Source organism: Ogataea philodendri (genome assembly GCF_020536065.1).
Source record: "Ogataea philodendri strain CBS6075 chromosome Unknown scaffold9, whole genome shotgun sequence".
NCBI lineage: Eukaryota > Fungi > Ascomycota > Pichiomycetes > Pichiales > Pichiaceae > Ogataea > Ogataea philodendri.
In genome coordinates, this window is record NW_025763790.1 from 228,285 (window position 1) to 248,005 (window position 19,721).

Below are 19,721 nucleotides of genomic sequence, written 5' to 3' on the forward strand. Positions count from 1 at the left end.
AATAATAAAGCCGTTGCGGAGAATGTCAGATTTCAAACATTAATTAAAGAGTGCCATTTGATTTAAGCATTTAACAAAACTATTGTGTTTTCATCTACATCAGCATTTGGATTCCTGTTAGATTGTACATTACTCACTAACAGGCTGTGTTATTGTTGCCATTGATACCTGATCTTCTGATAAGCGTCTGTAAATATTGGTTGGCTTGTTAGAGGCAAACTTGCTGAATTGTTAATAGGAGGACCCACAACAGCTCTTTCGCCAAGTTTCACAACCACGAAAGACGATCAAAAGTTGGCATTTGTTCCATTCAATCGGATTGGCTCTAATTGAACCGTTTCACCAAGATCTAACCAGGTTTGAATACTTTGCCTTTCACATTCCTCTAGTGCACGCGTTAAAAATATGAATGGACTCAATCCTGGAGTTCGCGATGGATACGAGCAAGAGATCTCGTCTAGCGAGTCCTCAGATTACCTGACTGATAACGAAAAACAACCAATTGACCAACAAGTGTCTGTCTCTGGGACCGCCGCTTCGAAACATCACGACGCATCTACACAATCTCGCAACTTCACACAGTATCTTGATGAACCCCCAAAGGGATACAGTATCGACTCGGAGGGATACCACACGTGGGAGATTCCGGACCTGTCCGAATTGAAGGAGGACAAGTATTCTGGTCCTCGTTTCAAAGTCGGAGACGATTTCGAGTTCAACCTCTTGGTGATGCCTCCAACAAGAAAAAACGCTTCCGCATACTCGGTCTACCTAGAAGCACATCCACTGAAAGCGCCAGAGGATGGTAATTGGCACTGCTGTGTTCAGTTCGCCATCGATGCGTGGCTTCCTTCCGATCCGACAGTGCACAAGTCCAATAGCTCGTTTTACCGTTTCAACCCAAGAATTACCGATTGGGGATTCGTGGGGCTTTTGAATTCAAGACTAGCGTCTGACATCAAGATCCTCAAGTCCAATTCCGTCAACATCACCGCATACGTCAGAGTGATTGACGATCACACCGGAGTTCTATGGCACGATTTCTTGGAATACGATTCGAAAAAGGAAACGGGATATGTTGGAATCACCAATCAAGGTGCAACTTGTTACCTCAACTCCCTCCTCCAGTCATACTACTTCACCAAGATCTTTAGAAAGAAAGTGTATCAGATTCCTACTCAGGACGAGATCAGTTTCGGTTACAACTCTTTTCAACAATATCTGGAACAACCGAAGAGTGTCTCCTTATCTTTGCAAAGGATATTCTACAGTCTCCAAACATCAAACAAGCCGGTTGATACTTTGGAACTCACACACTCCTTTGGATGGAATACCGCTGACGCTTTCACCCAGCACGATGTGCAGGAACTCAACCGTATCCTTATGGATAGATTGGAGTCGAAAATGAAAAATACAGAGATTGAAGGGTGTCTTAACGACATTTTTGTGGGTAAAATGAAGAGTTTTATCCGTTGCATCAACGTGGATTACGAAAGTAGTCGTACCGAAGATTTTTGGGATATTCAATTGAACGTGAAGAACATGAAAAACATCAAGGAGTCCTTTGACAATTACGTCGAGCTTGAATTGTTGAATGGTGACAACAAATATGACGCTTCTGGATTTGGTTTACAGGATGCAGAAAAAGGTGTCGTGTTTGAGGCTTTCCCGTCTGTTCTTCATTTGCAACTGAAAAGGTTTGAGTACGATTTTGAGTACGATCAACTTGTGAAGGTCAACGACAGATACGAATATTTTGACTCCCTGGATTTGAAGCCTTATTTGGACAAAGACACAGAAGCGTACAACGAGAATTGGGAGTACGAGCTGCAAGGTGTTTTGGTCCACCAGGGAGATGTCTCTGTTGGCCACTACTATGCTATGATCAAGCCAACAACAAAGGACGAGTGGTTCAGATTCGAGGACGACAGAGTCTGGAGGGTGACTCCGCATGAAGTCTTTGAAGGTAATTTTGGAGCAGACACCCTTACTGTTGACCCAAGAAAGTTGACAAGAGAACAACAGCAAGAATACCAACTCAAGAGACACACTTCAGCGTACATGTTGGTGTATATCCGCAAGAACAAGATTCAAGAGGTTCTTGGAGAGGTCACCGATGCAGATGTGCCAGCTCATATATCCAAGCAGATCAAGTTTGAACAGGACGAGTATGAGAGATTACGCAAAGAGCAAGAAGAAATGCATTTGTATGCCAACTTCAAAGTGTACACAAACAAGGGATTCTTGAAGTACGAGGGCTTTGATTTAGGACCAAACGAAGAGGACAGACTTAACTACTCCGCCGACTTGTTTGATCCTGAATCATCGTCTCTCAAATTCCGGGTGCTGAAGTCTGAGCCGTTTTCGAAAGTTTATGAGTTGTTGGCCGAGAAACTTGGATACACGCCAGACCAGGCGAGCCAATTCAGACTCTGGACGATTCTGAGCCGTCACAACTTTGCATACCGTCCTTACGTGCCGATTCCTCGCCACTTTGACGACGCAAGAAACACAGAGATCACAGTGGGTCAAATAGTGAAGCACACGGAGTCGCTTACGTCCAAACGCAAGAAGACAAACCAGAGCTCCCAGCTGATTTTATACCTTGAAGAAGCAGCCAAGGAGTTGAAGTATCTGTCCAACGGATTCTTTGAGCTCAAGTCCAAACACAAAGTTCCTTCCGACTTGGACAGTTTGGAGCCATTTGAGGACAGATTCAAAAAGATTGTCGAGATTGTCACTTCAGAGTACAGCGTTCCTAAGTTCGAGTCTGTTTCTGATGCATCTGATAAAGTCATGCTGTTTGTGAAGTACTTTGACCAAAAAAACCAATCTGTCAGAGGAATCACCCATGTGATTGCGCCCGCTGAGAACCAGATTGAGTACCTCACTGAACTGCTGAACAACTTTATGGGATTCGACATGAACACCTCTTTGAGATTCTATGAAGAGTTCGGCCCAAACCAGGTCCAATGGTTGAACCCGTCAAAGAGTTTCTACAAGTCTGAATTAGGAAACGGGGATATTATCTGTTTCACCAAAGCTGAGAGCGAGCTTCACCCTGATCCAGACGTTGAGTTGAAAACAGTGGAGGATATCTACGATTTCATGGCTAACAGATGTCATTTCAGAATCTCACCTCTGGTGAAAGCCGACGAGGATGAGGAGGAATACGTCAAGATCGCAGACGAGGAGGACGCAGGTGATTCCAAGAAGTCTTTGTCGTCTAAATCGTCCAACAAAGAATTCGAGATTTGGTTTTCCACAATGTCCAACTATAAAGCATTGGCAGAAAAGATTGGAGCCCAGATCAACGTTGATCCCGACTATTTGAGACTGTTCATTCTCGGACACTCGAATCAACGGATTCCTCTGAGAAGAGAAACCGTGTTCAGACGTCTGATCGACAAGATTCCGAAGTCGCAAACGCTGGATCTGCAGTACGAAGTGCTGAACGTGACTCTTGCCGAGTTCGAGGAAATGAAACTGTGCCGTGTGTCTTGGGTGGGTCAAGGAATCTGCCGTGAACAGAAACACGAGTTTTTCCTTCCTAAATCAAGCACGATCGATAATCTGATCGACCGGTTGCAAACGAAAGTCAACATAAAGCCGGACGAAAGAAACGACCTCATATGTTGGGCACCAGACCGTCACGTGAGACTGAGTGTCTATCCGCTAGACACCACCATTGATGCCTTTGACCAGCTGGTGATTGGAAACTTTCCGAAGTACAAGGAGATTTTGGACCACGGGTCAAGAACTTCGAAATTGGTGACAGGATTTCAATTTTTCGGGCGGATCACCAGTGCTCATGGTCTACCGTTTGTGTTTGACTTGGTGAAGGGTGAGCCGTTATCTCAGACCAAGGTGAGACTACACAAGCTGCTTGGATTGAGTGACAAGGAGTTCAATAGTGTTCGAGTTGGAATCACAGACCTAAAAGACGTCGAGTACCTTGACTCCGAGGACACAGACTCAATTGAGCTTTTCGATGTTCTCAATTCGCCAGATATCCAGATTTGTGTTGACCATCCTGACCGCACAGTGAGAAAAGGCGCTGTTTTTGAGCCGTCGATCTTTATAAGGGAGTAAGAATGAATTATTTTGCGCTTGAGTTTAGTTCCCGGTACCGTGATCTTTTTCGTATTCGATTTTGCGTAGCTGCGTACTGCTGAGTTTGTCTTTGTAGTTATCTTGTTGATCTCCGCCCAAAATAGACATTTCGTGGATCGTGAGCAACGGGAAGCCCTTTTCGCTTCTGACGCTATTGATGAACTGGCCACCTTTTGCGCTTTCCGAGCTTAGAACCAAGGCATCAATATCTTTGATGGAGGCAGTTGGGCCACACACGTCGTTGATCTGGAAAAACTCCACGCTGATTGCTGGATCGACCAGCTTGATAAACGATTTGGTCTTCTCCACCCGCTGCTCGTACGACTCGAGGTATTCTGCGTACTTTTTGTTTTTGAGCAACTCGGGCCCCGTGACACCCACAATGAGTTTTGTCTTGGTCAGAAACACTGCCGCGGTGAGCAGAATCTTGTGCCCGCTGTGAAGATGGTCAAATGTCCCCCCCACAGCACAGACTTCGTACTGATGGTACGTAGCGTCCTGGGTGACAGAAATGGAAGGTTTGGTAAAGGCAGGGAGATCCACTTCTTCCAGGTCCTGTGGCAGCACTATGATCTTCGGATAGTCAAGACTATCATGGACTTCGTCGAAAGTGACAAGTTTGGCGTCTTTCAGGCCAGGGTCTCTGTAGAGCACATTCACCTGGATCTGTGGGTTAAAGAAGTAAGCTAGCTCGTAGATTTTGGTAGTCAAAAGGTTCAATTGCTCCAGTTTTGCCGGTCTGGGCTCAATTATCACATAGAGCGACGTCTTGGAATGGCTAAGCGCTATAAAAAGCAGCTTGTCAATATTAGATTCGCCCTTTATCAGAACAAGAGTATTCATAATAAATTGTTAGCAAAAAAAAGTTCAATCTTTAACAAATGACCTCTGCTAAGGAGGTTTTGGATTCCTCAAAATATATCCCGCCTGCCAAGCTCAAACAGCTTTTGGCAGACGCAGAAATTGAACAGCATTCTGAGGTGTTTCAGAAACTCGAATGGGACAAGCTGAACAAACAGATAATTGGAGAAATTAACAAGGTCAATGAGGAAAATGTCAAGGAGGTGGTGGTGGACCTATTCCGGTTGAATCTGGTGAGAGGGAAAGGACTCTTGGTGAGAGCTGTCATGAAATCGCAGAAAGCGTCGCAATCGTACACGCCGGTGTTTGCAGCATTGATTTGTGTGCTGAACTCCAAGATCCCAGAGATCGGAGATTTATTGGTGACCCGGTTGATTTTGCAGTTCCGAAAGGCGTTCAAGAACAACGACCGTGCCGTCAGCAAGGCGTCGGTGGTATTTTTGGCCCAGTTGGTGAATTTCCAGGTTTGTCACGAGATTGTTGCGTTACAGCTTTTGTTTCTGTTGCTGGAACATCCCACAGACGAGACAGTGGAGATTGCGTGTGCGTTGCTGGAAAACTGCGGGGCGTTTTTATACGAGTCTGCATCTGTGGCGTGCAACGCCGTCTTTGACAGACTGAGGACCGTTCTGAGCGAGGATATGGTTTCTGGACGAATACAGCTACTTATCCAGAACGCTTTCAAAAGCAGGAGAAACACACACACCTCCGGTCTCAGCATTCCTGAGGCCCTGGATCTGGTTGAGGACCAGGACAAAGTGACACATACAAAGAACCTGGACGACAAGCTGCGAGCGCAGGAGGCATTGAACGAGTTCCAGTTCGACGCAGAGTACGAGAAGCACGAAGGGGAGTACTCCGAGCTCCGCAAGGACATTCTGGGCGAAGACAGCGAGGAAGAGAGTGAAGAGGAAAGCGAGGATGAGGAAGCCGAAGGTGATGACCTCGTCAAGGAACAGATCAAGGACCTCACAGAGACAGAGCTCACGAACTTCCAGAAAACAGTGTATTTGACGGCCATGTCCAGTATCAACCACGAAGAAGCCCTACACAAGCTCCTGAAGCTGCCGCCGATCGACCCGGAGCGCAAGGAGACTATGCTTGTGGATATGATTGTAAAGTGTTGTGCACAGGAGAAGACTTACTCGAAATACTACGGACTTATTGGAGAGAAACTGATTTCTGTCAACCGTCGCTGGGCCAAAGCTTTTGATACGGTTTTTGAGCAAAACTACACCAACTGCCACACTTTCGAGCTTTCTTTGATCCGCAACATTGGGTCGTTCTGGGGCCATATGTTTGCCTCAGATAAGATGGGCTGGGAGATCTTGAGTCTGATCCAGCTGACTGAGGAAGATACCACGAGCGCAGGACGTATCTTTCTCAAGTTCCTGTTTGTCAAGATGCAAGAGGAGTTGGGAGTGAGCAAACTTCGATTGCGGCTGGCCGAGGAGTACATCCAGCCGTACATCAACGGCATTTTCCCAACAGAGGACGCCGATCGACTGCGGTTCTCGATCAATTTTTTCACAGCCATTGGTTTGGGAGCACTCACAGAGGAAATGAGAGAGACACTCAACGGCCTCCCAGAAGAGGAGGAGGAAGAGGAGGAGGAAAGAAAGAGGAGCGCCTCGCCGCCGCAGGAACGAAACCAGCGCGCCCGATTCAAATAGACATCTTTATAATTACTCGAATATATCTATTGCTATTCGACAGTCAGCTTTGCTGTTTTCTCAGCCAGGCCATCGACCTTGGTGTCGAAAGGATGGGATCCAACGGGAACGGTGATCGGGCCGTTGCCGCGGAGATCGATTTCGCTCAAACCAACCACCCCACCAAACTCCTCGAATCTAGCAATGTAATGGGCCTGTTTCTTCTTGGCCATCTCGACCAGGGCTGGGAAGTACACTTCGTGGTCGTACTCGAAGTCCACCAGGCCGTCGAACTCCTTGTCGAGCTGCTCGGCAGGACAGAAGTCGGCGAAGTCCGCGTCAAACACGAGTTTCTCCTTGGTCAACGGATCGATGAACGGATAGATTAGTCTGAGGAACGTTCTGCCCAGGAACGGGATATTAGTCAGAAGAGCCTTACCCAGTCTTTCTGGGTAGTGTGTCTGGAGGATGTGAAGCACCTGCTTGCCCACGGTCAGTGGCGGGACCTTGGAAGTTTCTGCTTGTGCTGCGATCTCTGGGTGGTTTTTAAAGTCGATTAGCAGAGCCAGCGAGTCCTGGCCCGAAGGCATGAAGTCAATCACGCGTTCAAGGAAAAACACCAGATGCTGGACCTGTCTGAACGAGGTTTTCGTGTTCTGACGGCCCGGCTTCAAGTACAAACACGGTCTGCACTGGTTATCAAATCCCAAAATCACTTCCTTACCGGTCTCTGACTCCGGAGACACCAATTCGGAAGTGACGATGTTCTCAGACTCATCCGTCATGCTCTCAATACCAAACTCTTTTCTCCATCCCAAGGTGCCCTCGATTCTCTTGATTGCCGATTCGACGTGCCATTTGGAGGCCCGGAGATATCTCAAGAAGCACTCTCGTGTGAGCCAAGCCTTTTGGTCTTTGGACAGCGCAACAAGCGCACCCTTGTGGTGGTGCTCCGTGGAGGGCACTTTCAGATCCGGATCTTGGAAGTGCTTCAAAACGGTGTTGTATTTCTCAAGTTCCTCTTCCGAAAGCTTTGTTTCCTCAGGGGGCTTTAGGTAAGAAGGAGGCTCTTCAAACGGCACCGACACTTTGATCAAGTCGCGCTTCGGCTTGGCTTCCGGCTCAGGGTCCGTCTTCTTCTTTCCAAACCCAAACATGTTGTTTCCGATCTCAACTAGAGCGCCTCACAGATCTTGGGAGATATTTTTTTCTATAGAGAACAGATTGTCTATTTAGTTTTTCGTACTTCAACAACTTTTCGGGCCGAATTGCAGGGCAAGTCGCGTTAAATATTAAAGTTTTTGAATTTCTTGAACAGCTTGTCGCGCTTCCGAGAGTGTTCTGCCGACGAGGTGGTTGTTCCGGTCTTCTGCGAGCTGGACGCTTGCGACGACACACGACTTTGCGCTGATCCCGGAGTAGAAGCTGGCGCCGGCGGCTTGGTAGCAGACGGAGCTGCAGATCTCTCGTATAGATGGCTAGGAACCTTTTTTTTAGCAAACTTCTCGTCCAGCGGGAAATTGAAGTTCTTGCGGTCGTCATTGATCAGGCGCAGGTCTCCAATCAAGTCCCACGTCGAGTATAGCTCGTCCGTTCCGATAAATATGTTCTTGTTCAGTTTGGGCTCCAACGACGTTATAGTACTTAGCTCTGAATGGGTCAGTCCTCCAGCAACAAACAGCATGATCCGGTCCTTGTTTGCGTCCTGCTGCTTCGAGCTCTTCCATTTAGGCATGTTTCTGACTGGAGCAGTGTACTGGGCTTGATCCGACTCGTCGTCGTCAATAGGCGCACCTTTCACGTACGGGAAGTCCTTTGGCGCATCTTCGCGGCTACCTTTCGAATAAACCTCTTTGTACACCTCCGGTAGCTTTCCGTAAGCGAGCCGCGTGACAACATTGGTCAGACTTGGCACGTATCTCTCTGTCAGCTCCTGGGTGTTTCTCACATCGAAATAAGAGGTGATCTTGAACGGTTTCTCATGGAGATTTGGTTTCAACAGCCAGAATCCAAGGTACTGGAAGTTCTTGAACAGTGTAACAATCGACTCGGTCTTGCTTTTATCTGGAAGACCGAAAAAACACAGCTTCCTTAAATCCTCCTCAATAATCCCTCCACGATAGTATGCGTACACTATCAGAAGTCTAATTTTGTTTCCGAGATCGATCTTCTGGTTAGCAAGCAGCTCCAAAAGCTCTTCCGTCAACGGCTCATACTGCTCTTTGGTTCCGTTGACGTTGGAAGCGCACTTGTTTTCGAAAACAATCAGGTCTAAGATACACTCTTCACGGAACAGCTTGTCTATCTTGTTGATCAGCTCAAAATGGCCCGTTGTCAACTGTCTAGCAAACAAGTAATCTCCTTGGTTCAGAGCGGCATGCGATAAGTCAGAGGCATATTTCAGATTGGAGTACTTGGCCTCGGTGGCCTTGAGCTCGTTGATTTCCTCGATAATGGTCTTGGTGTACTCTTCAATAGGCAAATCCTCAAGCTTGGTATAAACCGGATCCTCATCATCGAACACAAGATGCTTTTTCTCCAAGCCGTCTCCCGTCTGGATCTTGTAGTCATAAACATAAGTGTACTCGCCTCTAGCTTTTCTGATTTCAGTATCCATCAAATCGAATATCTGAGACCGGTAAAACTTGTAGTGGCAGAACGGAGCGAACAAGTCCATCACTCTGTCGGTGATGAAGAAGACGGTCTTGAAGCTGGTCGGAGACAGCTCAGGGTGTTTGCGATAGTATTCGTCGAGACTTTCTTGGAATAGCAAGGCTATTTTCCGCGACACTGGCGAGTTGTAGTATCGGACAATTGGGTACTCGTTGCACAAAATACACACACTCATCATTGATTCCACTGTCTTGTCCACCTGGTACTCGTTCAAGTCGGGTCCAAAATGCTGCGGGTTGTACAAAGCAGGAATCGAGTAATGGCTATTGGTGACATAGACCCTGTTTTCCAAGGGGTTCAAACTGAGGAAGTCGATTGTTTCGATCTTCTCGTTGCAAGATTTCATCAAGTTGGAGTTCTGTTTCAATCTCTGGTACGTTGGTTTAGTAAGACCCGGTAAAAAACACAACACCACCGATTGGTAACGTCTGCCTGCTGAGAAGTCTGCCAAAAGGCAGTCTATCGAATACGGAATCAACGGGTCTAAAATGTAAATGGCCTGGTCTCTATTTAATGACCGTTTTTCATCGTCGATGCGATAAAAGGTATACACATGGTTCAGTACCTCGTCTTTGAGTAATCGTTCCACAATTGGGTGTGTTGTTGTGTCGGCTATGAGATGTCGAAACGTGGACTGGTAGGTTTTCAATTTGGCAATTAAAGCTGAATGTTAGCTATTTCTAGTACGAGCACTCTTGCAAACTTACCCGCTTTCTGTAATTCCAGAAGTGACATGGTGCAAAGACTTAGCAGAGATCAAAACATCGATCACTCGTTTAATGTCAAATTATTTATAATTATTTATTTATTCTACTTCGCGCGAAATTTCATCACCTAAAAGAACTGCGTGTAGCATTTGGAAAGTTCGTGGACAGGCATTTCTGCTTTGAGCTCATTTAGCTCGCTCTTGATCTGCAACGCCAGCTGCGGTGTCAGCTGGTTACAGGTGGCTTGGTCTGGTTTTCTGTCGTAATCGTACTCGTCATACGTCTCGAATAGCAAGATCTTGGACGAGAACCGGACCCGTGGGACTTCCACCATTGGAGACCCCATTGGAGTGGCGTTCAAGTCGCGTGTGTCGATACTAGACTTGGAACCAAAGAAACTCAATCTTATCGAGCCTTGTGACTTGGTTCTGTTTCTTCTCGAAAATGAAGATCCAGTCTCTGTCTTTTTGTTTAGCTTGCCAATCAGCGACATTCTCCGAGACTTGCGTATTCTTTCTGGGGCCGGAGGCTCTTGTGAAACCGGGCTCGCCTGCGATGCCTCGGCAATGTAATCCTCAAAGTCCTTTTCTGGCTCGTCCTCATAAGAATAGCTGCTGTATCTTCTGGTAGCTGGGAACTGTTTTGCAACCGGGGTGAAAGCCGGTCCTTTCAGTCCCATTGACTGTCTCTCGCTTCCAGGGCTTCCAAAAGATGCAGATCCCGTGCTCTCCATCGAGAATCTTTGAGGGTTGTAGTTGAAGCTAGTAGAAGAGTGTGTTTGGTTCAGATCATCCACCGAGTGTCCTGTGGAATTGTACTCTTCCCAGTCGCTGGCAGCCTCCCAATTGGCAGACTGTGGAGAATCCATGTATGGCTCGGTAGGAACCAATTCTGGACTTGGCTCTTCTTCTTCGTACCGTGGCTGCGAGCCAAACGTGATAGGAGGTTCCAGTCCATCCTTGCCGGCTTCAGTCTCGAAATGGAAGTCGGTGTCTATTTCTGTGTCGTCACCAAATTGGATCATGTTGTACAGATCATCCAGCTCTTCTTGTTCCATACCGAATTCCTGTATTGGTTCATTGGTCTGCTTCAGAACGCCATGACGTCTGACGCTCTTTGGTGAAGAAATCGACGAGATTGGCGATCTCACCACAACCATCCCGTCAGCAGTCACAATTGGCTCGTCTGATCTCTCACTGTTGATCATCTCCACGATAGATCTGTTGAAAGAATCCGAGTGGACGATCGAGGTTGGTCCAGATTTAGGAGATCTCAAGGATCTCATAGACCGTGACCGTTCGAGCGTTACAATACTCTCAATCTCATCAGCACCCAAACTTTTAGGGAAGATAGACTCACCGGCAAGAAGTCTCGTGAAACTGTCGTCTCTCTTCATATGCGAGAAGTTGCCGCTTCTTTCTGGAGCCAATGTTGGCTTTTCTGGGCTTTGGAAGCTGAAATTCACCGGAGATGGAGTGTCAAGACGGTAAAGATCTGACTCTGCCTGAATCTCAGCAGACTCCACATCATCTGACGGATGGAAAGTGGATGCACGTCTTTCCTCGGGAGATATGAACTTTGGAGACTCCAAGAACATTGGGTTACTGTTGACGAATTCCGTTTGCGATTCAAGAGGAGTCGACAACACCACTCCAAGATCAGAGGGAGATTCCTTACCGGAGAATCCATAGGTATCCAGGAGAGATTTGCGGTCCTCTGAAGGCTGTGAGCCGGCACGGGTCACAGGCTCAGGCTGGTTCTCCTTGTCGCTAGAGGATATCCTTCTTTCCGGCTCTTGAGCTGGAGACTCGATCACATTGAGAGACTTGCTACGTCCGAAGAAACTCTTTCTCTTTGACTTCTCCTGCTCTGGAGCAAGACTCTTTCTCTTCCAGCTCGTAAGAAGACTTCTTCTGCGGTCCTTAGGATCGTCCTGTAGTTTCGATTCGCGCGGTTCCTCAAAGAAACTGAAACTTTTTGGTCTGGCATGGCCATTGCGCGTGTGAGGTTCAAACTGCTTTTCATGGGTAGCCAGAGATGGAGAAGACTGCATGCTCTTTTTGTTTTTAAACAGCCCCTTGAACGACAACCGTTTGTTTTTTGGAACAGGGGGTAGCTCTTTTTCCTGAGCTTTTGGCAGCGACTTTGGATTCTCGGCCTCTGGTTCGACTGTTTGTTGTTGCGATTCGGCTGGAACACTCTGCGGTTCTTGCTGTTGTTGAGGAACAAATACAGGTTCTGGCCCCGGCTCTGCAGTTTGCTCGCGCTCGTCGTCTGAGTTTGCTTCCAAATGAGAAAGCCTCTTTGGTGTATCGATGGACGATCTGTAATTATCCTGGACAGTTCCTGGTGTAGAAAACACATCTTGTATGGTCACGGGAGTGGAGAAAGCATCGTGCGTGACGACCGGAGAGTCGTCCACAAGCCTCATGGAGTATCTCTGTTCAACACGACGAGGAGATCTGTTGCGAGGCACGTAGGACTCCTGTTCGTCGTATCCCATCTCATAGATAGCAGACGATTCGTGGCTCTGCTGGCTGAAAGAGCCAGACTGGGGAATTGCTGGATTGTTGTCAAACACCCTGAACGTTTCCACAGGCTCGTTGAACACCATTGACGGAGAAAACAGGTTCGGCGTCATGAGGGTCGGGGTCTCGTCGGCCGCTTTGTCCTTGATGGTGCTGGAGAGCGAGATAAGATCTGTGGCTTCGGGAGCGGTTGTGGAAGTATGAGCTGTGAAAAAAGATGCAAAGGATTGATTAACAGGCATGTGATACACGGTATCCTGTGTGTATTCTGCTTGGTCTTGTGGTTCTGCCTCTTCCTGGATGGCTGTGAAGGAGCTGTTGGCTTTGTGCTGCGTTTTGGCGTTTAAGATATCGTCAAGAGCTTGTAAACTAGGACTGTTTGCCAGTCCGATGGTTCTTGTTGGCTCCTCGGCGGGGAGCTCTTCAGACTGGCTGGTCGCTGGTTCTGGGTTCAGAACAATTGTCTTCATGGAAGGTGACACCACTAAAGACCGTCTCACGTGAGTAGCGTGTTTGGTGTTATTTAGACCGCTGTGGTTCATGCTTGGTCCCGAATAAAAGCCAACATTGGTCATCTCGCCAGCCAGCTTGAACCCAGGCTCGCTAGAGTATTCGCGTATCGACGAGGACGTGCTTGTTTGGAAAGAGGACGATCGATCCATATTTTTAAAATCGTCGTCGTCCTGCACAGTACTCATTGAGTATGAGTCCTGAGTGTAAGGAGGAGAGTGAGTGTGCTGAATCTTGGCTTTCAAACCGGCAGTCTCAGACATAAAATTCCCGGCAGCTGAAGCCATTGCAATCAATCACCTGGTTACTGACAAGCAAAATATGTACTGCTAGTTTTTTAATACAGGGGTGATTCGAGCCCAACGCGTTAATAACGCGTACGCGGAAAAAAGAACTCTTTCCCAACTGATCTAAATTAAAAAAAAATGGTGTTGCGTCTATCGACGCCAAAGGCCTGCGTCTATAATTTGATCCTCCAAAAGTTCCCTTTTTATTTTCAGCTAGTCTCCCTTGTTGTTTGAACATGGACTCGTCGCCAGACTCGTCTGATCCCGAAATCGCGTATGAGCGCGTCTTTCGGCAAGATATCGAGCAAAGGATAGGATTTCCCAAGCACGTGACAAATATGAACTCGGAAGACGAGTACACCACAGATGAAGAAAGGGGAACCTCTAAAAGGAACCAGGAAAACCGCAACGATTCCATTCAAAACCTCGAAAACATGCTTCCCGCTTTGAACTTCCTCCCCAGACTCTCCAAACAAGAGAAACCCAACATATACCAGGACGACTCGTTTGAGCGTTCGCGTACCCCTGCTACAAATATTAGAGCACTAAGAGATAAGACAAACATATTGCAAAAAGAAGAGAACCCGTTTATGGATAATAGGCGTAAACCAGTTTCTGAATCCAAAAAGTCAATTGTCCGAGAAATGGTGGACTACTTTGACGACAGATCGCATCAGGAAATTGAATTTGCTGATAATCAAAAAGACAAGCTACCAAATTCTGCTCCAGGTGTATTCATAGACAACGCTCGCCAATATTCGCTACCATACATCCTCAATCCTGTTCATGACTTTTATGGGCCTCCACAGTCGGATCTTAGCAATACCAATGCGGTCTGCTCACCTACAAAATTTGGTTCTGACCAAGACGTTTACAGTGGGTTTGAAATATCCACCGAAAGGTGTCCCCCGCAACTAGTCACCTCTGTTCCTTCGCATTTCAGCAGAAGGGAAGTTGCTTCAATTTCCGACGTAGCGTCCGTGAACAGCAGTCTTATAGAAGAGAGACCGGTCAAGTCTCCATTTTCTGCTCCGGTGTCTGCTGACTTGCTACGTCCATGGCAGATGACGCATTCCGAGTACAATAACGATTATTGCGCACTGTTGATAGAGAAAGACCAACTAGAGTGTCAACATCGCAGTTTGCTGCTTGAGCATAGGCGTGTGGTTTCCGAGAAAGATCAGCTGGCTAAGATCGTGGAGCTGGTGAATAACGAGCGAGAGTTGGAGCTCGACCGGTACAGAGAGTCGAGGACATTTTACTCTTCTCTTGTTCAGAAACATGATAGCGAGTTTGAGGTCCTTGCCGACTACATCAAAGAAGTGTTTGAAGATACGACGGGGTTAGCTATAGAAGACTACAAGGCTACTTCTATCAAGAATAATAATTCGTTCCATGCGCAGTGCACAATGATGTTGAACACATTGCAAGTGGCAATGAAAACGAAAGAGCGAATGACGGCCAAGAAACACGCCTCTGACATCCAGATGCTCAGAAGACGGATGGAGCAGATGGGAGCAGGAATAACCGAGCTCAAACTCCAGCACAAAAGTGCAAATAAATTGTTGGAAAGAACGTACAGTTCCTTGCTAGAAATACTGGGTGGAAACATTTATGTTTCCCAGTTGCAAAAGCCACTCACTTCCGAAGAGGTGCTGAATAAGATTCAGTCCGGAAACTTGAAAGATGCGAAATGGATCCACAACGGCGTTTTTGAAGCTTTGCGACAGAAACTCACATAATAACACAGTCCGAGTTGGGGTCGTTGTTGGACGAGGAGGAGCTTGCCTTATGGGAGATTCTTTTTGGCACATTTAAATATGAGTGTTTGCTTGATTTCCTTGTTTTAATAAAAGGTTTCATGAGGTCAGGAGATTCTTTTGTTTTGGTACTTGACTTGGACTCGATCGACTCTGATCTTGATGGAGATCTCATAGTTTCAGGTGGTCTTTCCACTGGTTTTTCAATCTCTGGTTGTGAATACTGGATAATAGGGTCAATTCCACCCTGGATGATCGAGTTGGCAAGGAAAGAGTACAGCTTGATCCATGCTTCTTCTGTCTTTATCGAAAATCCGTGCGCGAGGTCGTTGGCAAAGCGGTCTCTGAATGTTTTCAGAAGCACTTCTCCCATGATCTGGAAGTATTCTGGCTCGATCCCGAGGATTCGGGAGTGCAATTTTCCAAGACTTCCCAAGGATTCATTCATTCTTGACAGGTCTTCCAGCGTGGACATGGCGACATTGATCACGCCGGCGAAAGCAGAGGCCTGGTGGCGAATGGAGGGAATCAGTTTCTCGATCTGCGGGTCTCTGGCTATCAAGTTCTCGTACAACTGGATGCAGAAGAGCGACGACGCAAAGGACGATGTGGGCATCATGGATCCGATGCTAATTGTACGCGATGGCTTGGAAACATGGCCGCGGATGGATTTCTGGGGAGAAGACGTTGGAGTCCCATGGGAGATGGTTGCGACTGGGGACGCTGATGATGACGAAATGACTCTGGACCATGACGATCGCAGCAGATCGATTTCTTCAGACGATAACGTGAGTGCGATCTTCATGCGGGGCTGGTTGACCACAACACTGTCGTTCAGCCAGTCGGCCTCTTGGACGGACGTACTTCTGGACACCGAGGTAACGATGGATGTGGACGTTGACGATCTGGAAAGAGACAGATCGGAGTTTCTGCTTGGCATCGTCGACATGTCGGCCGAGCCCAAACGTATTTTCGCGGGCTCTCTTAGCCCACCTCCTCTTCGAACAGACATGCGGTCAGATTTTATGAATTTTAGTTTTTTTCGAGATTGGAAATTCCCGTACAGTCGTTGGTGACAAACAGGACGCTTTGTAGTTGAGCAACAAATTTACGGAACCAGTTGAAGGGTCAATCGAATGGTTTTCTGTGATGGTTGTATATGCTCACTACACATGACAACGGTGATCGGACTCGCCCTATCGAGCAATTTCACCGCCAAGATTTGCACGATCAGATTTCCTATATGGGGCATACTCGGCGATCTGGAACAAGCGGAGGAAAACTCATCCCATGTTCGCCCAGGCTCCACCACAAAAACATATCCGCTGGTAGTGCTGGTAGACCGGGTTCACTATGAACGTGGGCGACGTGAAATAGACCTCGTTGTCGTTGATTGAAGAGATGGCTCCACATCTGATACACTTGCGCATCATGAGCGTGTGAGGAGTCGAGTTCGTCGACCCATTGGCAGCAGCCCTACTGCCAGGAACGCTGCCCTGTTGGCTTATTTGGGTGGCAATGAACTCGGACGGTCTCACCAATTGTCTTCGAAGCATGTCCAGAATCAACCCGTCTTGGGAATTCATCTGGATCAGCTTTTTGTTGTATGTGTTGGAGAACTTGTGGTCTGTCACAGAAAGCAGGGTGGATGATAACGGCTTCTTGACAGTTCCTTCCGGTAGAGGCTCCTGCGAACCTAGCTTGAGCCAGCTCACGTCGTAGAAGTACAGCTCCACCACGTCAACGTTGTTGTTATTCAGCAAAATCCGGTCGTAAACGTCGCAAAGTTTGCGCAACGGCTCCACAAAAGTCTTCGAAACGTGGCCCTGACAGATGAGCTGCTGCTCTACCGCCAACGATGTTGCTGGATCGGAACGGCTGTTTCTGAGAGGAGCGTCGGCCTCAAGAAGAAATCTCTCAAAATTCTGCAACGAGACAGGGGAATTATTGATCAGAGATCCCAGGCGGTGGTAGGCCTCGATGGTGGGGTGTGCAACGATCTGTTTCGAGACCGACATCTGCCCGTTTGCAGAGCCGGAGATAGACCACTGCGAGTCCGCGAACAGCTGGTTTTCCACTGTCTTGAACTCGCCCATTGGGTTGTCTGGGGTGGCCTGGGAAGCCAAAACAGGATCGTTCTTCTCGATGATCTTCTGCACAAAAGAGAACAGTCTTCTCACGTTGGAAATAGCAAAGATTAGGAAAGAGCGAGGCACTTTTCCCAGAATTAATGGCACAGCAACAGAACGGTTCAGAAATAGTTCAATCTCTTTTGGATTGTTTTCCTTGAAGACTCTATGCAGCTCGATGATCTCTTGGTTAATGCCAACGATGTAATCGATACACCATCTGATAATTCCAAGAACGGCCATGAGACTTTCTTCACGAGCTCGGGCGTTTGCCAATGTGTCCGAGACATTGAAACCTTTCTTGGCAAATCGTTGCATGTTCGAATAGATGGTGTGAATAGTGTACATGACCGAGGAGGTCACAAACTTAAGATTCACCAAAGCCCAAGCAATCTTCCCACTCTTGTTGCGCTCCCAGTCGGCCTCAGTCCCCAAGGAGAGCTGTAGAGTGAGGATGCGTTGCAAAGGCTGGTTCTGCAACATTTTATCTGTCTGGTCGCTAGCAACATCAATGGTCAAGTTGATTGCACGCTGACACTCCTGCAAGATCGATATCTGGAGTCTGTAAGAGTACTCGTTGCCTCTGAGACTTCTAGACCGTTCCAACTCGCGCCGAATGGTTGCAACCAGGTCGTCAGTTGAGTACCCAAGGTAACAGGCGTTGGTGTGACACGATGCAACTGCTGCAGAGGTAGCAAGCAATAGACCCTTTTTATTAGGCGGTCCCTCCGACTCGGCGATGTTAGTCTCCGCAGACCGAATGTGCAACGTGTTTTCGTGGTATGGCAAAGCCACGTAGCAGCAGATATTTGGCGAAATGCAACTATACTGGGGCTGGAACCCAATTGGTGGGAACTCAAACCCTGCGTCTGAAAGACACGAAACTGTCGTTGGAAGCACAAGGTTGGACTCCATAAAATTGTCCTTCAATTCCTGTGGATTGTAAATATTGTCAGCCAGCTTGAAGTCAGTTCTGTGGATCAGCTTAATTATGCCATTTGCAAACGTCACACCAATAACGAGATCCAGGTTCAATAGCTCGATAGAGACGATTGCCTCGTCAAATGTCATCTTTTGCCTGTATAAAGGTTTGTAGGTTTTCTTTGCCTCGATAATGTTGTCCTGTGATGAAGCGATTTTATTAAACATCGGATGCAATGTCTCTGCTGAGTCCACCTTCCGGAGTTGGTACCTGTACAATGAGGACGATTGTTTGACTGATCCGAGACTAATGTCGTTCTCAAATGATAACAGGAGCTCAAACTCTGTCGACTGGTTGTAATCGGGAGATATAAGCTGGAGCCCTGTGAAGACTGCAAGCTTGGTATCCAAAACGTCCAAATTCATCTCCAACACTTTCTTCAGTTCGAGCTTTGGAGGTTTCCTGTTCTCATCCGGCACACGGTATGTTGGAGTCTTGGCCAAAACCTTGGCAGCTTCCACAAGGAAACCCCAGTCGATGGTTATTTCGAACAGTTTAAGCTTGCGCGAGCTGTTTGCCGCAATGAGCACTGCTCCGTCCCTGTCGAAACCAATGGACGCCGAGTCGAGTAGCTCGTCGCGGCCCGTGATCTTGGTGATTGTTTTCTTGTACTCGATTCCGTGGTCTTCTTGGTACCACAGCGTGACTTCGCCGTTCTTCCGCACTGCGATACAGGCCTGTTTGGTGGGCAGCGGATGCATAGCTCCATAAGGCTTATATTGATGGGCGTTGTAGGTGTAGTAGTTTCCCTGTGAGTCCTGAGCAGCGGCGCCCATTTTCGAGGCACAACCACTTACCACTGGGCTGTCCTGTGTAGCCTGTGTTTTCACCGCTGGAGTATTGACTATCACTGGTTTATCTATATTGAGCCACTTGACGGAGATAATTTGATTGGCTTCTCTTTTGGCGGTGGTTGACAGGTCGACAGACGGTCTGACCGAGCTGTCTGTGTACAGCAGCTCGAAAGTGTTGAACGAAGTACGCGAGTATTGGGCGGACTGGATGCCCGTCTGGTTTTGGGGAGGCGATTGGCTGGTTGGAGGAGTTGCTGCGGTATGGTGGGGACCCCCGTTGGCTGTTGGCTGCGACACCTTCTTGATCCCCGTTACACAGATCGACACATGGCCCATTGAGTCCGCAATAAATAGGTCCCAGCCGGTATTGCTGAATAGGACGTTTGTCAACCTGGAGAGCGGATACGCCGAGGACAACGAGTCATGATCGTGGTCGACCTGGTATTTCTTTGTAGAAACAAGTCTGTCGTATGTTCCGATCTGAAATCCGGTCGGCGGGGCCAATTGCCACGTCTGTCCGTCAACGCACTCCAGATAGGTCATTAGTAAATTGTGACGTCCAACTTGGGAAGCACAGTAAGCCAGATGGCCCTGTCTGGACCACGTGATTTGGTTGCTCGCACAAGTTTGGCGCCCTCTGCGCACAAGCACGTCACTGATCTTGGGATTCTCCATGCTAATGAACGGAACCTCTTCAATCCAGATACAATAATACCGGAGTGGTT

The 19,721-nt window shown here is 47.6% G+C and overlaps 14 protein-coding genes across 14 annotated transcripts; 7 read left to right on the forward strand and 7 right to left on the reverse strand.

The window, feature by feature from the left end:
- Window positions 1–405: 405 nt before the first annotated feature.
- Window positions 406–4,092, forward strand: OGAPHI_000363 (uncharacterized protein; the record flags this gene model as incomplete). Its single annotated transcript, XM_046204644.1, has 1 exon — window positions 406–4,092. The coding sequence occupies one exon, from the start codon at window positions 406–408 to the stop codon at window positions 4,090–4,092; it is 3,687 nt and encodes a 1,228-aa protein (XP_046064834.1).
- OGAPHI_000364 (uncharacterized protein) lies at window positions 2,529–2,924 on the reverse strand (the record flags this gene model as incomplete). The annotated part of the gene is made up of 1 exon (XM_046204655.1): window positions 2,529–2,924. One exon carries the CDS (start codon window positions 2,922–2,924, stop codon window positions 2,529–2,531), a length of 396 nt encoding a protein of 131 aa, XP_046064835.1.
- Window positions 4,093–4,116: 24 nt separating the features above from the next.
- Window positions 4,117–4,956, reverse strand: OGAPHI_000365 (uncharacterized protein; the record flags this gene model as incomplete). Its single annotated transcript, XM_046204665.1, has 1 exon — window positions 4,117–4,956. The coding sequence occupies one exon, from the start codon at window positions 4,954–4,956 to the stop codon at window positions 4,117–4,119; it is 840 nt and encodes a 279-aa protein (XP_046064836.1).
- Window positions 4,957–4,994: 38 nt separating this feature from the next.
- Window positions 4,995–6,647, forward strand: OGAPHI_000366 (uncharacterized protein; the record flags this gene model as incomplete). The annotated part of the gene is made up of 1 exon (XM_046204675.1): window positions 4,995–6,647. The coding sequence occupies one exon, from the start codon at window positions 4,995–4,997 to the stop codon at window positions 6,645–6,647; it is 1,653 nt and encodes a 550-aa protein (XP_046064837.1).
- A 32-nt stretch (window positions 6,648–6,679) lies between these two features.
- OGAPHI_000367 (uncharacterized protein) lies at window positions 6,680–7,783 on the reverse strand (the record flags this gene model as incomplete). The annotated part of the gene is made up of 1 exon (XM_046204686.1): window positions 6,680–7,783. One exon carries the CDS (start codon window positions 7,781–7,783, stop codon window positions 6,680–6,682), a length of 1,104 nt encoding a protein of 367 aa, XP_046064838.1.
- Window positions 7,784–7,911: 128 nt separating this feature from the next.
- OGAPHI_000368 (uncharacterized protein) lies at window positions 7,912–9,645 on the reverse strand (the record flags this gene model as incomplete). The annotated part of the gene is made up of 1 exon (XM_046204698.1): window positions 7,912–9,645. One exon carries the CDS (start codon window positions 9,643–9,645, stop codon window positions 7,912–7,914), a length of 1,734 nt encoding a protein of 577 aa, XP_046064839.1.
- Window positions 9,646–10,133: 488 nt separating this feature from the next.
- OGAPHI_000369 (uncharacterized protein) lies at window positions 10,134–13,331 on the reverse strand (the record flags this gene model as incomplete). The annotated part of the gene is made up of 1 exon (XM_046204709.1): window positions 10,134–13,331. One exon carries the CDS (start codon window positions 13,329–13,331, stop codon window positions 10,134–10,136), a length of 3,198 nt encoding a protein of 1,065 aa, XP_046064840.1.
- Window positions 10,873–11,496, forward strand: OGAPHI_000370 (uncharacterized protein; the record flags this gene model as incomplete). The annotated part of the gene is made up of 2 exons (XM_046204720.1): window positions 10,873–11,074; window positions 11,177–11,496. The coding sequence occupies 2 exons, from the start codon at window positions 10,873–10,875 to the stop codon at window positions 11,494–11,496; spliced, it is 522 nt and encodes a 173-aa protein (XP_046064841.1).
- Window positions 13,332–13,567: 236 nt separating the features above from the next.
- OGAPHI_000371 (uncharacterized protein) lies at window positions 13,568–15,073 on the forward strand (the record flags this gene model as incomplete). Its single annotated transcript, XM_046204731.1, has 1 exon — window positions 13,568–15,073. One exon carries the CDS (start codon window positions 13,568–13,570, stop codon window positions 15,071–15,073), a length of 1,506 nt encoding a protein of 501 aa, XP_046064842.1.
- On the reverse strand, window positions 15,066–16,103 carry OGAPHI_000372 (uncharacterized protein; the record flags this gene model as incomplete). The annotated part of the gene is made up of 1 exon (XM_046204742.1): window positions 15,066–16,103. The coding sequence occupies one exon, from the start codon at window positions 16,101–16,103 to the stop codon at window positions 15,066–15,068; it is 1,038 nt and encodes a 345-aa protein (XP_046064843.1).
- On the forward strand, window positions 15,193–16,186 carry OGAPHI_000373 (uncharacterized protein; the record flags this gene model as incomplete). Its single annotated transcript, XM_046204752.1, has 2 exons — window positions 15,193–16,057; window positions 16,158–16,186. The coding sequence occupies 2 exons, from the start codon at window positions 15,193–15,195 to the stop codon at window positions 16,184–16,186; spliced, it is 894 nt and encodes a 297-aa protein (XP_046064844.1).
- A 188-nt stretch (window positions 16,187–16,374) lies between these two features.
- Window positions 16,375–19,671, reverse strand: OGAPHI_000374 (uncharacterized protein; the record flags this gene model as incomplete). The annotated part of the gene is made up of 1 exon (XM_046204763.1): window positions 16,375–19,671. One exon carries the CDS (start codon window positions 19,669–19,671, stop codon window positions 16,375–16,377), a length of 3,297 nt encoding a protein of 1,098 aa, XP_046064845.1.
- On the forward strand, window positions 18,038–18,913 carry OGAPHI_000375 (uncharacterized protein; the record flags this gene model as incomplete). Its single annotated transcript, XM_046204774.1, has 2 exons — window positions 18,038–18,162; window positions 18,517–18,913. The coding sequence occupies 2 exons, from the start codon at window positions 18,038–18,040 to the stop codon at window positions 18,911–18,913; spliced, it is 522 nt and encodes a 173-aa protein (XP_046064846.1).
- OGAPHI_000376 (uncharacterized protein) lies at window positions 19,205–19,423 on the forward strand (the record flags this gene model as incomplete). The annotated part of the gene is made up of 1 exon (XM_046204785.1): window positions 19,205–19,423. The coding sequence occupies one exon, from the start codon at window positions 19,205–19,207 to the stop codon at window positions 19,421–19,423; it is 219 nt and encodes a 72-aa protein (XP_046064847.1).
- Window positions 19,672–19,721: the final 50 nt, after the last annotated feature.